The sequence below is a fragment of the Xyrauchen texanus genome, chromosome 7 (genome assembly GCF_025860055.1).
Source record: "Xyrauchen texanus isolate HMW12.3.18 chromosome 7, RBS_HiC_50CHRs, whole genome shotgun sequence".
NCBI classification, from domain to species: domain Eukaryota; kingdom Metazoa; phylum Chordata; class Actinopteri; order Cypriniformes; family Catostomidae; genus Xyrauchen; species Xyrauchen texanus.
This window is the reverse complement of record NC_068282.1, coordinates 13,801,792-13,815,884: the sequence shown is the minus strand read 5'-3', so window position 1 is coordinate 13,815,884 and position 14,093 is coordinate 13,801,792. Positions and strand designations below refer to the sequence as shown.

General features: G+C 36.6%; 1 protein-coding gene across 2 annotated transcripts in view; it reads left to right on the top strand.

The window, feature by feature from the left end:
- The first annotated feature begins 3,204 nt into the window (after positions 1–3,204).
- Positions 3,205–14,093, top strand: part of LOC127646202 (WD repeat-containing protein 82) — a 43,248-nt gene continuing 32,359 nt past the window's right edge. Inside the window, exons 1-9 of one of the 2 annotated variants that reach the window (XM_052129700.1) lie at positions 3,205–3,561; positions 7,420–7,517; positions 8,004–8,070; positions 8,203–8,302; positions 9,700–9,816; positions 9,918–10,073; positions 10,160–10,229; positions 10,355–10,497; positions 12,124–13,701. In XM_052129700.1, the coding sequence (XP_051985660.1) occupies positions 3,401–3,561; positions 7,420–7,517; positions 8,004–8,070; positions 8,203–8,302; positions 9,700–9,816; positions 9,918–10,073; positions 10,160–10,229; positions 10,355–10,497; positions 12,124–12,153 (942 nt within the window). In that variant the 5' untranslated portion in view covers positions 3,205–3,400 and the 3' untranslated portion in view covers positions 12,154–13,701. Of the gene's footprint in view, positions 3,562–7,419; positions 7,518–8,003; positions 8,071–8,202; positions 8,303–9,699; positions 9,817–9,917; positions 10,074–10,159; positions 10,230–10,354; positions 10,498–12,123; positions 13,702–14,093 lie in introns of those variants that run through there. The other variant, XM_052129701.1, reaches the window with a different exon arrangement.

Genomic DNA, 14,093 nt, shown 5'->3' with positions numbered 1-14,093 from the left:
GGTTGGAAACCCATTTGGATGACATTATTCATATAGCACCATTTTAAAACATCCACTGACATTCATATAAATATATGCATTTGGTACAGTGGTTGAATAGCCGTGTGCTTCAAATTAAAATGTTCTCATCATTTACTCACCCTCATTCTATCCCAGATGTGAATGACTTTCTTCTGCTGAACACAAACTAAGATTTTTAGAAGAATATTTCAGCTCTGTAGGTCCTCACAATGCAAGTGAATGGAGACCAGAAATTTGAAAGTACAAAAAGCAAAAAAGTTAGCAATAAAAATATGAATATGACTCCAGTGGTTGAGTGATTTTAGAAGTGAAATTATAAGTGTGGGTTAGAAACAGATAAATATTTAAGTCATTTTTAATATGCATTTTCCTCCCTGCCAAATAGGTGGTGAAATGATTAAAAATTCAGAATCCTCAAACATAAGACAATTGTGAAAGAGTAGATTGATAGTAAAAAATGACTCCACCACAATTATCATATCACTTCTGAAGACATGAATCATATGGATTACTTTATGCCACCTTAATGTGCTTTTTAACCACCATTCACTTACATTGAATGGACCAACAGAGCTGAGATATTCTTCTAAAAAAAATGTGTGTTCAACAGAAGAAAGTCCTACTCATCTGGTATTGCATGGTGGTAAATAAATGAGAGAATTTGTATTTTTGGGTGAACTATCCCTTTAAGCATCACTTATCTTTTTACTCTGTAATTATTGATTTTGAGGATATTTAATTGTGCAAATATACAATGGAAACTGTTAATATACATTTTGATAAAGATTATTTCTATGCATTGATTAGAGGAGCTTGACCAAGCACAGAGAGGAGCAGATGCCATCAATGCTTTGGAGCAGGAAGATCGAAAGTTTCCTTTCAACCCCCTGGATGTATTGTCCTTGAAATTGAGCTGTGTACATTTGTCAAAACTTGGGTCAGTGCACTGACTTTTTGGGCTACTTTATGCCCTTCGCTTCCCAAAGACGCTGAAACTTTTTCTTTTTTTTTTTAGGTCATACAGTAAATGGTGTTACATAATGATGATGGCCATGTCTGGCCAATTTGAAAATATCTTTTGAATGAATAGTTTCATTTATAAATACAAACTGTTTCTGGTGTTTTTATTATGGTATTAGTGCAGAGAGTTTTCTCATACATGCATATATTTCTGCAGTGTGCAGTCTGTTAAAATGCATTTTGAATTGTTTATTTAGATTTACTGAAATTAAGTCATTTTATAGCCCACTTGTTTTTGTTTATTGTCATGATTTTGTAACAATTTTTGTATTTGAGAACATATTTTTGTTCTAGGAGAGCATGAAAATCTGTTAGATTTGTACATATGTAACCGACAATAAAAGCCTTTGACATTCACCAGTTGTCTGTTATTTCTTAAGGTCATTTAAAAAAAAAGTTAATTGAAAGTAAATGAACAGAACCTAGAATTTGAAGCTGATAATAGCACTTACAGTTGAGCTAAATGAGCTTATAATTCATAGTTGGGTGAACAGAGACTCTTAGGGTTAGAAAAAACTTAAATGTAGTAGCTGGTGTGGCACAGTATTTTAAGTAAGCTTTTTTTTTTTTTTAATGGAAGCTAATTAGCCAGCTATGTTTTTTTTAGGTAAAGTTGCTTAAAATTCCTAGTGGAATTTGCTTAAAAAGTGGGCTGCAAAAATGATGCACTATATTTTTAAGCAAATCCAGCACGTTATTTTAATTTTTCAGTGTACCTTTTCAGCACATGATTTTATGAGGTTATTGGTGGAGGTTACAATCACTTCTGGTGAAAACTCTCACTTAAAGGTGCAATATGTAATCTAATTTACTGTACTAAAGCGTAAAATTATATGTTATCAGAGATTTAGGAAACATGCTAGGTTGAAATACTGGCTTCTCCGAAACCAAGGCTACAGTCAGTATATTCTACTTTGAAATGTCATTCTGGGCCGGAATTTCTGTTTGTGTTTTGGCCTGTGTGTTACTGCCCATTTCCCAAAATTATTTCGACACCCCGGGTTGCCAGATTTGAAAGAAGTTAGCGGTCAAATGGCACGCTACAGCCATGGAAGCCAGCAATACATCTAGCTAACATTGGCAGAGATATAAAAATAAAAAAAATCCACATGAGCTGGTTTATAATTTGCAAACAAAAACAAGGCAAATGTTTGCTGATCAATTTACAGAGTACGGCTTTTCGCTTGCCATTGTCAGTTTGCTCGTTCCTGTTGCGGGGGAGACAACTCTCCAATATTTTGAATTTGGACTGCAGTACCCATTTTAAACGCTTGATATCAATGTTACATAATTGCTCCTTTAACTGTGAATATGTAAATATATCCCACAGTGCAGCTTTCCCCTATTAACGCAGATACTCATGGGTATTTTTTACAAAGTAAATTGTCATTGTAATCTTTACACAATAAAGGTATGTAAGCAAAATTTATTTTCGGGCATCTACACATCAATGGGACTTTTAAGAAAACTCACCATTGTATCCCTGCCTGCCATTGTAAATCTGTTTGGTTAGAAAGGAAACAACGATAGAAGAATATTCCACAGGTCTTTGTCCAGTAAAATGCTTAGTCATCCAAGAGCTTTATATTCTATATGCTGCATTTTCTCAGTTGTTATTATCTGTAACAGTGAGTGTGCTGCCATTTAAACCACTGGTTGCTCTTGAGTTTTTGCTAGTGCCTGGATTTGGGTGAGGCTAGTATGATGTCTATGTGCAAAATGTAATATAGAAGAAAGTGAAATTAATCTAGTCACATAAAATGTCCATTCAAATTCTAAGTCTTTTCAGCTCTGCATTTATATGGGACGGTTTGTATAGAGAATGCTCAGTCTCACTAGAGCTGTAGATTTAAAAAAAAAAAAAAAACGACACAAAACCATGTCATATTGATGATAAAAGTAAGACTTGATTATGTAAAGATTTAAACTACCTGGCACAACACTATCATTGTTGTTATTTTCCAGTGTACGTACTGGAAGGTTAAAATAAACTTATTGGAAACATTTTTAGACGCCTCACTCCACCCGGACAATATCTTAAAATCTTTTAATAAAATGACTGATAGCGCAACACAACCCTCGACAGGTGACTCTTATTCTAAAACTTTCGTATGTGTGGTGGCCATTTTCTAAACCGTCTCACTTCCTCTATCTTCACTTCGTCTTCCGTAACCCAGTTCATTGACGAATTTTGTCGGCGGGATTTTTTAATGTGACCGAAATACATGTCTGAGAACTCTTTTCATTCAAAAACCAGGCATATATTTTTGCAACCCATATAGCTGATTTATCGGACGCCAATCTACTAAGTGTTTTTAAGTAAACGGTCCCAAGCGCCTGGCCAGGCAAAAAGGCCACAATGAAACTCACAGACAATGTGGTGCGGAGTTTTAGGGTTGCGAAGGTTTTCCGAGAGAATTCGGACAAAATCAACTGCTTTGACTTCAGTTCAAATGGCGAAACGGTGATATCGAGTAGCGACGACGACTCGATTGTTTTATACGACTGCCAGGAGGGAAAGTAAGCCACAACTTGATACGATATTGTTTTCTGGAATGGTTTGGCCTTAATGTGGGCGTAAAGCCTTGAGCTCGGTTACGAAAACGTTACTGTGGTAGATCTGGACCGAATAGTTAAATAATAAGATTGAGGATTTGTCAGTCATACTGCTTAAATAGAGATCCGTGCGTTGTGTTGTGCTTTGGACGCGTTTTTACAGTCTGCATGATAAAAAACCGTTAGCACCCACGCATATGGGATCAAAATCCCGTCAAAAGTATTGCGGTCATGATCCAAATATAAGCTCTTATAAGCGCAGATAAATAATAAAAAAACCAATAAGCACAAAAATAATTAGCATGAATCAAAAAAATATAAACACATTTAAAATATCCTGCAAAAAAAGAAAATGGAAAAATTAAAGTGATGTCATCAGAATTGCAAACAAAATCATGTTTTCCTTGGTTATATTACAGTTTTGTGTGTTTGTGTGCTCTGACAAGTTTGCTCATTTTCACTTTTTTGTACACTTGTGTCGTATTTTTCTTTTGCTTTTGTTTCCAAGTTCTATGCTTGGTTTTCCAAAACATTTGAGGATATTTCCATGTAAATCAGGGGGCGTTTGCATCCCCATTGGTCCACGAGTTCTTGATCGACAGCTCCTCTAGCCAATCATTCGAAGAGGGGAGGTGAAGTCACGGCAATGCGACTCCGAAGGCTGCTGCTTGATCGCACGATGAAGATGGATAACTCATTTGTCAAATCCTGGACAATCACAGGTAATTGAATAGAAATTTTATATGTGGTTGATAGATACGCTGCTTGTGTCTGTTTTGTCCATTTTCTGCCAGCTTTTAGGAATCAATGTGTTGTCTGAGTAGGCCATTATCATAGTCTGTTAACACATGTATCGAGTCAGCTGAATTTAGTTAGCAGAGAACGGCACTTTCAGCAACATGGAAAAGCGGATCAAGTTGGGTTCTGAACTCGTGACTACATTGGTACAGCTAGTTAAAAAAAGATGCATCCACACCAACCCAGCCTTGATTTATTATTTTTTTTAGATAAAAACAAACCAGCCAATAACCTACAAACAAGGAAGTCTTAAATAATAATTAAAGACTCTACTAACTAAATTCAGCTGACTCGATACACATGTTAACGGACTATGATAATGGCCTACTCGGACAACATATTGTTTCCTAGAGCTGGCATAAAATATTCAAAACGGACTCAAGCAGCAGATCTATCAACCACAAATAATATTTATATTCAGTTTCCTGTGATTGTCCAGGATTTGCCAACGGATGGTTATCCGTCTTCATCTACCATCATGCGATTGAGCAGCAGCCTTCGGAGTCGCATTGAAGTTACGTCACCTCCTCGAATGATTGGCTAGAGGAGGAGCTGTCGATCAAGAACTAGTGTATCAATGGGGATGCAAAACACCCCCTGATTTAAATGAAAATCTACTCAAATGTTTTGGAAACCCAAGCATAGAACTTGGAAACAAAAGAAAATTTAAATATGAGCAAATTTGTCAGAGAGCACAAACAACAGTAATATAACCAAGGTAAACATGATTTTCTTTGCAATTCTGATGACATTGCTTACATTTTTCTGTTTTTTTGCAGCATATTTTAAATGTTTATATATTTTTGATTCATGCTTGTTGTTTTTTTATTCATTTTTGCACTTATTTTTTTATCTGCTTTTATTTTGATTCATGCCTATTATATTTGGCTCCGTTACTGCAACACTTTTGACGGGCTTTTGATCCCATACACGCCTCCGTCTGACTGATATACTTGCCTGCCTTGTGGTTGTAGAAGGGTCAGATACGTTGCCTTAGTGACTTCAGTTTGTTTGTTAATATTGTGCTGTATTCATGTATGTCCAACTGTCATCGAGGTCCACATGATGCTAGGTTGCTCAAGTATGAATTATTGTGCTGTATAAAAGCAAACTAGCAGATACAATACGTAATGTCAAAAACCCTTGCGGGATTATTCTGGGTTCAATTTAAATGAGCTCAATCGTTAGCATTTGTGGCATAATGTTGAGTAGTTTTAAAAAAACAAATTCCACTTGTCCCTCTTTTTCAAAAAGCAAAAATCGAGTTTACATGGAGGCACTTACAATGAAAGTGAATGGGGCCAATTTCTGGATGGTTTAAAGGCAGAAATGTGAAGCTTTTAATTTTATTAAAACACTTACATTAATTCTTCTGTTCAAACTTGTTTATTATTTGAGCTGTCAAGTTTGAGCTGGTCATTTTAGGGGTTTACCCTTTACGTTGTCATGGCAGCAAAGTTGTAAAATTGGATATAACTTTACACAGAACAAGTTAGTAAGCAAATTTATAACAATTAAATAATGTTGAGACGTCTATTGTTTACGTCAGGGTTCCTCAATAGGCAGCCCTCGAGTGACACATTTTTGGCCTGCACTGAAAGGCCTGTTCACACCAAATCCATGACTAATATGTGAGACAAGCTTCCAACGAATAGTCTATACACGGAGTGTGTAAAAAAAAATTTCACCCCCGTACTGTTGGCAGCACTGTTGCTGTTCTATTTATACCAGTCTCATGCCCGCACCTTCAGCTGTTTAAGATTAATATATTGAACACTGATTAAAAGCATTCATTTACCTAATTTGGCATAACTCTTTCATTATGTTCGTTCCATGCTGTTGATGCATTCTGAGTATATAATCTGTGTTTTTAAGCGAGTGAGATGAGTAAACAGCGCTCTTGCGTAAATATATGTATTTAGATTTGCACACGTATTTTACTACGAGTATATTCCAAATAGACTCCTGAAGCCATCTACTCTTTTATAATGCATGGATAATATATTTAACACAAAGTAATGTGATACAAATACAGGTGGAATAGTGATCAATAAAAATAATATTGTACAGAAAAAAAATATACATGATGCAAAGCCTAATATTAAAAATAATTTATAAGAAAAGGGTCCTTTCTTTATTGAAATGATTGCAATATTTGTTGTATTATCCTTAAGAACAATAACAACATTAATGCTAATAGGTCTAATAATTGAATCTGCAATTGGGGAAAGTGCAGAGAGTATATGCCGTTTGGAGATGAGCAGGAACAGTTGACTTGCATGGAGGACTTGGAGATCCAGATTGTTCATTAAAGTTTTTTTTTTTCCCCAGCAGGCAGTTTTGTTCATCTGTATACAAACAAAATGTTCATAATTAATATATAATTAAATAATAAAACAATAATTAAATAAATAAGACAGGCTACTAATACTTTGATAAATATTCTTATTTATTATAGTTATTTTTCTGTGACACTATTAATAATAAAAACAAGAATAGTAATATTAATGAAAACAGCAGCACAAATAAAATTGCTTATTACATCAATGGCCGTGGCCCATGACTTTGTATTGTTGACAGAATTTGGCCCTTGGTAAAATTAATTGGGGAACCCTGGTTTACTTCTTGTGGCAATACATTTGAAACCATGAGTATTTTGCTGTTTACAGATTGGCCCCATTCACTTACATTGTTAGTGCCTCACTGTTTTGCTTAAAGTAAAGGAGGGACGAGTCAAAATGCATTTTTTGTGGTAATCATCATTATTGAATACCTGGAAGTATGGCGCTACCTCGAATGAGGTCCTTATGTTATACTTTACCATGTTCTACTTTTATCCATGTACCCCCTTACAAAGAATTACTGTGGTGGTTCCAGATGAAATTGTACTTTGAAACCATGGTGCTGAATAACTTGGTACTTACATGGTATTTCAAAGAGTACCATGCAAACAAACAGGACCATGGTACCTTTTCTTTACTGTCTGATTTACCTCATTTTTATGTGTTCTTTTTTGTACGACAGACCAAAACGGACCCTCTACAGTAAGAAGTATGGCGTGGACCTCATCAGATACACACATGCTGCAAACACTGTCGTCTACAGCTCAAATAAAATTGATGGTAGGACTCCTAATAGATAGATTGAGTGTGATTTATCAGTACACATGCACAGTCCACATAATTACTTAAACACCATTATATTTCTATCTGCAGATATGTACACATACAGTTTAGTAGTGATACTTATTGTTTGTGATAAGGAGATTGGAAGCGCCACTGATTTATTATTATTATTATTATTGAGAATTGAAGTTTGTTTTCAATTACCTCTGCTCCTGCTCTCTTTTCTGTGCCTGCTCTGGCTTGAGGTAGTTGTTTGTACAGTTTTGAGGGGTTGTGATTCTGCCCTGTTATGGAGCTAACTGTACAGACTACTGCCTTGCCCAGGGTTGAGCCTGTTCAACTGGTCAACTCCAGGATTCCAGCATTAGCAATAGTTCCCTGGCAACATCATGTTGTCTTGTTTTAATATTTTTACATTTTACTAAGGTTTTGATTATAATTAAATATTTCTGGCTTTCTTCTCACTACCAATGTGTTCTTCAGATACTATACGATACCTGTCTCTACATGACAATAAATACATTCGCTACTTTCCTGGGCACAATAAGAGGTGAGTATCTGCAAAATGATTGATCTACTACATTGACAAGTAATAATCTAATTGGTTTATTTTTGGTTTCGGAGCTTGGACGAATATTTGTTCTTTGGATTTTGAATTATGGTGTTTTTTACACTATTACAGGGTGGTTGCTCTGTCTATGTCTCCTGTTGATGATACATTCATATCTGGCTCTCTGGATAAAACAATTCGTCTATGGGACCTGCGCTCGCCTAACTGTCAGGTAAACTGCATGATAATCTAGTTTTGTAATTTGAGTTTTTGAGCTGATAGGATTGTTACCAGCGTTTGGTGTAATCTAATGACAAATTATGTTATTAATTACTGTAATCTAATTACTTTAGTGTAACATTACCTTTAAATTCTTGTAATCAGATTACAGGTACTGGCTTTCAATTAAGTTGCTTGGTTTACACATATTTCCAAAAATAATATTCTTTATGTAGAAAATATATAAAACATGAATTATGCTCATATGAATGTCTGTTTGTGTTTCTGTGATGGCTAAAGGACATTTATTTTTATTTAATTGAATGGCAAAACAAACCACTGTGAAAAGTGTTTAAGACTTAAAAATTAGAGTAATTAGTATTGTGGTTACTTTTTCAAAGTTCCATAAATTCAGTAATCTGATTAACTTTTGAGAATTTGTAGTGGATTTTTTTAGTTTTTGTTTTGTTTAGTCATTTACAATTTAGTAGTTGATACTAATAAGTCCACAACCTTTAATACGAACACATTTCAATACTATAATAATAGGCTTGGGATTGATGCCGTTTTCACGTATCGATAATCTGAAGATTTTCCAGATGATTATTGTTATATCGGGCTGCTCACTGCACATTAGTCATTGTCTGTCAGACATATTTCTCAACATAACTTTAGAAAAGTGTGAGGGGCAGGGTAAATTAAAGGGGGTAGCACACCGGATGCATCTTGCGGACGACATGACTCGTTCTAAAATAAAAAATCTTTTAAGGTACGCACTACGAACACACTGGGCTTGCCGTCTCTGGAGCCTGTTAAAAATTCTGCACTGCCACAAAGCTCAATTTGCATAGTTTTCCATAAAATTTGGCCCAAATCATCATCAAAGGACAAAGATTATTTACTCTAGCCATCGCTGGATGATATGTATCTTTCATATAGCCTACACAATTTATTTTCAGTCACAAGTATTTCTGTTTGTGGTTTGACAGCTTAAATGAAAGGTCTATTCAGTGCTACATACAAGGAAATTGCATAATAAACGTCACCATTTCTAATCGTTGTGTTTGCACTATTACACCAGTTTCATACACTAACCTGCAAACTCAAAGTCATTTAGTTCATTCTTGATTTTCAAAAACCTTTATAACTTTGGACTGCTATCAGCTTGTAATGTATGTTAGATATCTGTGTCTTGTCCATGCAGCGACCTGCTTCGGTAAATGTCGTCCCCTTGTGGTCTCCCAATTGAAAGCACACAAATTAGGCTAATAATTAAAATGTCAGCTGATGTTAGTTTTTTCATGCCTCAATTTTTATATTTTTAAATTGCATGCCGATCAGTAATCAATATATCAATATTTTATGACATCCCTACTTAGTAAACTTTACTTAAATGGTATGTGTTTACAGGGCCTGATGCATCTGCAGGGGAAGCCAGTGTGCTCATTTGATCCTGAGGGGCTGATTTTTGCCGCAGGGATAAACTCCGAGATGGTCAAACTTTATGATCTTCGCTCTTTTGATAAGGTAACCCGTGAAATTAAATGTAGCCAAGGAGTATTCAGAGCTGTCTCTAAAATGGTGCTTCTTGAATTGTAAAGAGTAACAAAGTTTATCTCTTTCACCAGGGTCCATTTGCCACTTTTAAACTGCAGTATGAGCGGACATGTGAGTGGACAGGTCTCAAGTTTAGCAATGATGGAAAGCTCATTCTGATCTCCACTAATGGAGGAGCACTAAGGGTGCTGGATGCTTTCAAAGGAGCTATTCTTCACTCATTTGGGGTGAGAACACAGATTATTTTTTATTGATTTTTTAAAATTCGTTTTAGATTAAGTGTCTCATGGAGTGTCCATCTCCATCACTACAGGGCTATAACAACAATAAAGGTGTGATTTTGGAGGCCTCTTTTACGCCAGACTCTCAGTTCGCTATGATCGGTAAGTCTTCATAAAAATTTCTGATCAGATTCAGAACTGTTTGAAAAGGCTCTGATTCCAAATCAGAAAGGATTGAAACAGCTCACAGGGAGTGATGCATGTCTCCTCACATTTTGAATTTCCAGGATCAGAGGATGGGAAGATTCATGTGTGGAATGCTGAGAGTGGGATGAAAGTAGCACTTCTTGATGGGAAGCACACTGGTCCTGTCACCTGTCTACAGTTTAACCCTAAATTTATGACCTTTGCCAGTGCTTGTTCTAACATGGTAAGACATAACATTAACTTTGAACTTAAATAGCTGGTTTATTTTTTGTAGCTAGGCCCACGCACACAGAATCTGTGCACCTTTTTTCAAATTAGTCATAGTAAACTCAGCAAAAAAAGAACTGTCCTCTCACTTTCAACTGCTTTTATTTTAACATGTGTAAATATTTGTATGAACATAAAACGATTCAACAACTAAGAAATAAACTGAACAAGTTTCACAGACATGTGACTAACAGAAATGGAATAATGTGTCCCTGAATAAAGGGGGGGTCGAAATCAAAAGTAACAGTCAGTATCTGGTGTGGCCACCATCTGCATTAAGTACTGCAGTGCATCTCCTCCTCGTGGACTGCACCAGATTTGCCAGTTCTTGCTGTGAGATGTTACCCCACTCTTCCTCCAAGGCACTTGCAAGTTCCCGGACATTTCTGTGGGGAATAGCCCTAGCCCTCACCCTCCGATCCAACAGGTCCCAGACGTGCTCAATGGGATTGAGATCCAGGCTCTTCGCTCAGGATGAGCCTGCAGGAAGGGTACCACATGAGAGAGGAGGATGTCTTCCCTGTGAAGCACAGCATTGAGATTGCCTGCTATGACAACAAGCTCAGTCCGATGATGCTGTGACACACCACCCCAGACCATGACGGACCTTCCACCTCCAAATCGATCCCGTTCCAGTATAACGGTCATTCCTTCGATGATAAACGCGAGTCCGACCATCACCCCTGGTGAGACAAAACCGCGACTCGTCAGTGAAGAGCACTTTTTGCCAGTCCTGTCTGGTCCAGCGAAGGTGGGTTTGTGCCCACAGACAATGTTGTTGCCAGTGATTTCTGGTAAGGACCTGCCTTACAACAGGCCTACAAGCCCTCAGTCCAGCCTATTGCAGACAGTCTGAGCACTGATGGAGGGATTGTGTGTTCCTGGAGTAACTTGGGCAGTTATTGTTGCCATCCTGTACCTGTTCCGCAGGTGTGATATGCAGATGTACCGATCATATGCAGGTGTTGTTACATGTGGATTGCCACTGCAAGGACGATCAGCTGTCCTTCCTGTCTCCCTGTAGCACTGTCTTAGTTGTCTCACAGTACGGACATTGCAATTTATTGCCCTGGCCACATCTGCAGTCCTCAAGCTTCCATGCAGCATGCCTAATTCTCGTTCACGCAGATGAGCAGGGACCCTGGGCACTTTCTTTTGGTGTTCTTCAGAGTCAGTAGAAAGGTCTATTTAGTGCCCTTTAAGTTTTTATAACTGTGACCTTAATTGCCTACCATCTGTAAGCTGTTAGTGTCTTAACAACCGTTCCACAGATGCGCTTTCATTAGTTGTTCATTGAACAAGCATGGAAAACATTGTTTAAACCCTTTACAATAAAGACCTGTGGATCTTTACAATAAAGATATTTGGATTTTTACAAAATTATCTTTAAAATACAGTGTCCGGAAAAAGGGACATTTCTTTTTATGCTGAGTTTACTTAATAAATTAGCATAGAATATGAAGAGCTTTATGAATGACAGTCAAATTATGCAGCAAGTTGTGTTATGTATGCAGTCCTGGTTTCAGCTCCTTGTATCAGTCAGATTGACATTTAAACACTCACCAAAATCTGTCCTTCTCAGGCCTTCTGGTTACCCACCATTGATGACTGATGAGCAGTTTTTGGGAGTCCATAAACGTTTGACTGCCACTGTAATGTCATTTTCCAGCAGGTGGCATCACACACCCTTGTCATGACGCACAGGGGCTGCTCACTGTAAAACTTTTTGGATTGTAAATAGGTTGGCCTGGATGCCAAATTGTAATTCTTTGTTCATTTTATATCCGTATCATTAAAACTTGTTCTTTTGTAAAACAATGTTAAGTAATCTTTGTGCATTTTCTGTATTTTTATTTCATGAGGTAGTTCCAAAGTGCTCTATCAAAATGGCATGTGCAAGAGGAATGATGTTAAACTTGTCTGCAGAACTGATCTTGGCTAATCAAATTGTTCCAGATTTCCACACCTGTAGCTTGATTGCCTTGTGTAGTCTGAGGAAATGTCAGTGGAACCTTTAAAAAAAAAAAAAAAACATGTTTATACAACTTGTTAAAACTGTCCAGACATAGTATTTTAAAGCTTTTAAGGCAATTAACATTGATCATGGCTGACATTTATCCTAATATACATGAGTGATGATTGCTTTTATGCCATTGCTTTACCTAGTTTTCTGGTTTTCTGTTCTATATTATTATTTTGTTGTACCAGCATTCTACCAAAACACTTATAAAACTGAAATCCACACAGCTCTCAAGGTTCTGAACTGGTTTTGCTTTAGGACCCAGATTTTTACATCGGACATCAAGTTGTGACCTAACATGCAGCGCAATCAACCAGTCAGCTCTAAAGGGTAAATCGTAACATTACAAACTTTGATTTGAAGCCAAATATTATTTGAAAATTGGACAAAGGTACAAGACTGTGTACTTACTATCTTTTTATAAGGGAATTAACTACAATCCCATGAAGCAATGTGAATTACGTTATTAGCTATTGTTTAACCTAATTTACACTGGGCTCTGGTCCCGGGATATTGGCAGGATCAATGCCGGGGAGCTTTCTGTGAACGCAAGGCAGTGCTGGTGTTGTCTAATTCCAACAGCCCTGCTGGAGATACCCTGCCTGCCTTCATCTGTCCAGTTGAGTGGACAAATCATGTTGTTTAACATGTAGATGGCAGCATAGACTTAAATTCAATGGCTTTTAAACTCTTATTTCAAACATATTTCCCAAACGTACATATGATTATATTGGTGTTTCTACGCAGTTATGTCATTTAACACATTGAGGGGAAATTATATATATACACCTATTAATAGTAAATTCAGAGAAACCGATAATTTTGCAGTCTCTTTAATTTTCTCCAGAGCTGAACATACTGTATACAGTATATGAGTAGGATCTTAATCTACAGGATTGCAGGACTGCTCAGGAAATAATTAAATATTATTTGGTTTCTCATTTACTAACTCATTTAAAGACACATTTTTGTACAAATTCACACATTTGTGTGTTAAACATGCATGATTATTTATTTTTTTAGCATTTGATTTTATAAACCTGTTCTAAATGATCCATTATGTAGTCACAGGAAATGTGATGTAATTGCAACGTTGGTGGAAATAAACATCGACATATATTGGAATAAAAACTTTATTATTGGTGATTGATTTTACCTCTGTCATTCTTCTGTCTGGATGCTCTGATAGTCATAAAAATGGGATTGGTCAAATAAAACAAAAAACACTGTCCCATATAACTTTTGTTTTTGAGGGGTCATTTTAACTCACCTGCCTGGATTCTACCTTTAGTATTCTTCTGTTTAGATGCTTAGAAAGTTATAAGATAGGTTTGGTGGATTGACACAAGCAGCATTGTATGTTCCATAACACATTTGATTCTTTTTACATACACTGTCTTATTATTCAGGGGGGTAATAACTGGGCAGAGTCATTTTCACCCACCTCCCTGGATTCTAACTCATTGTTCTGTCTAGGTGCTCAGATAGTCATAAAATAGGTTTGGTGGATTGATAAGCAATAGTGTATGTCC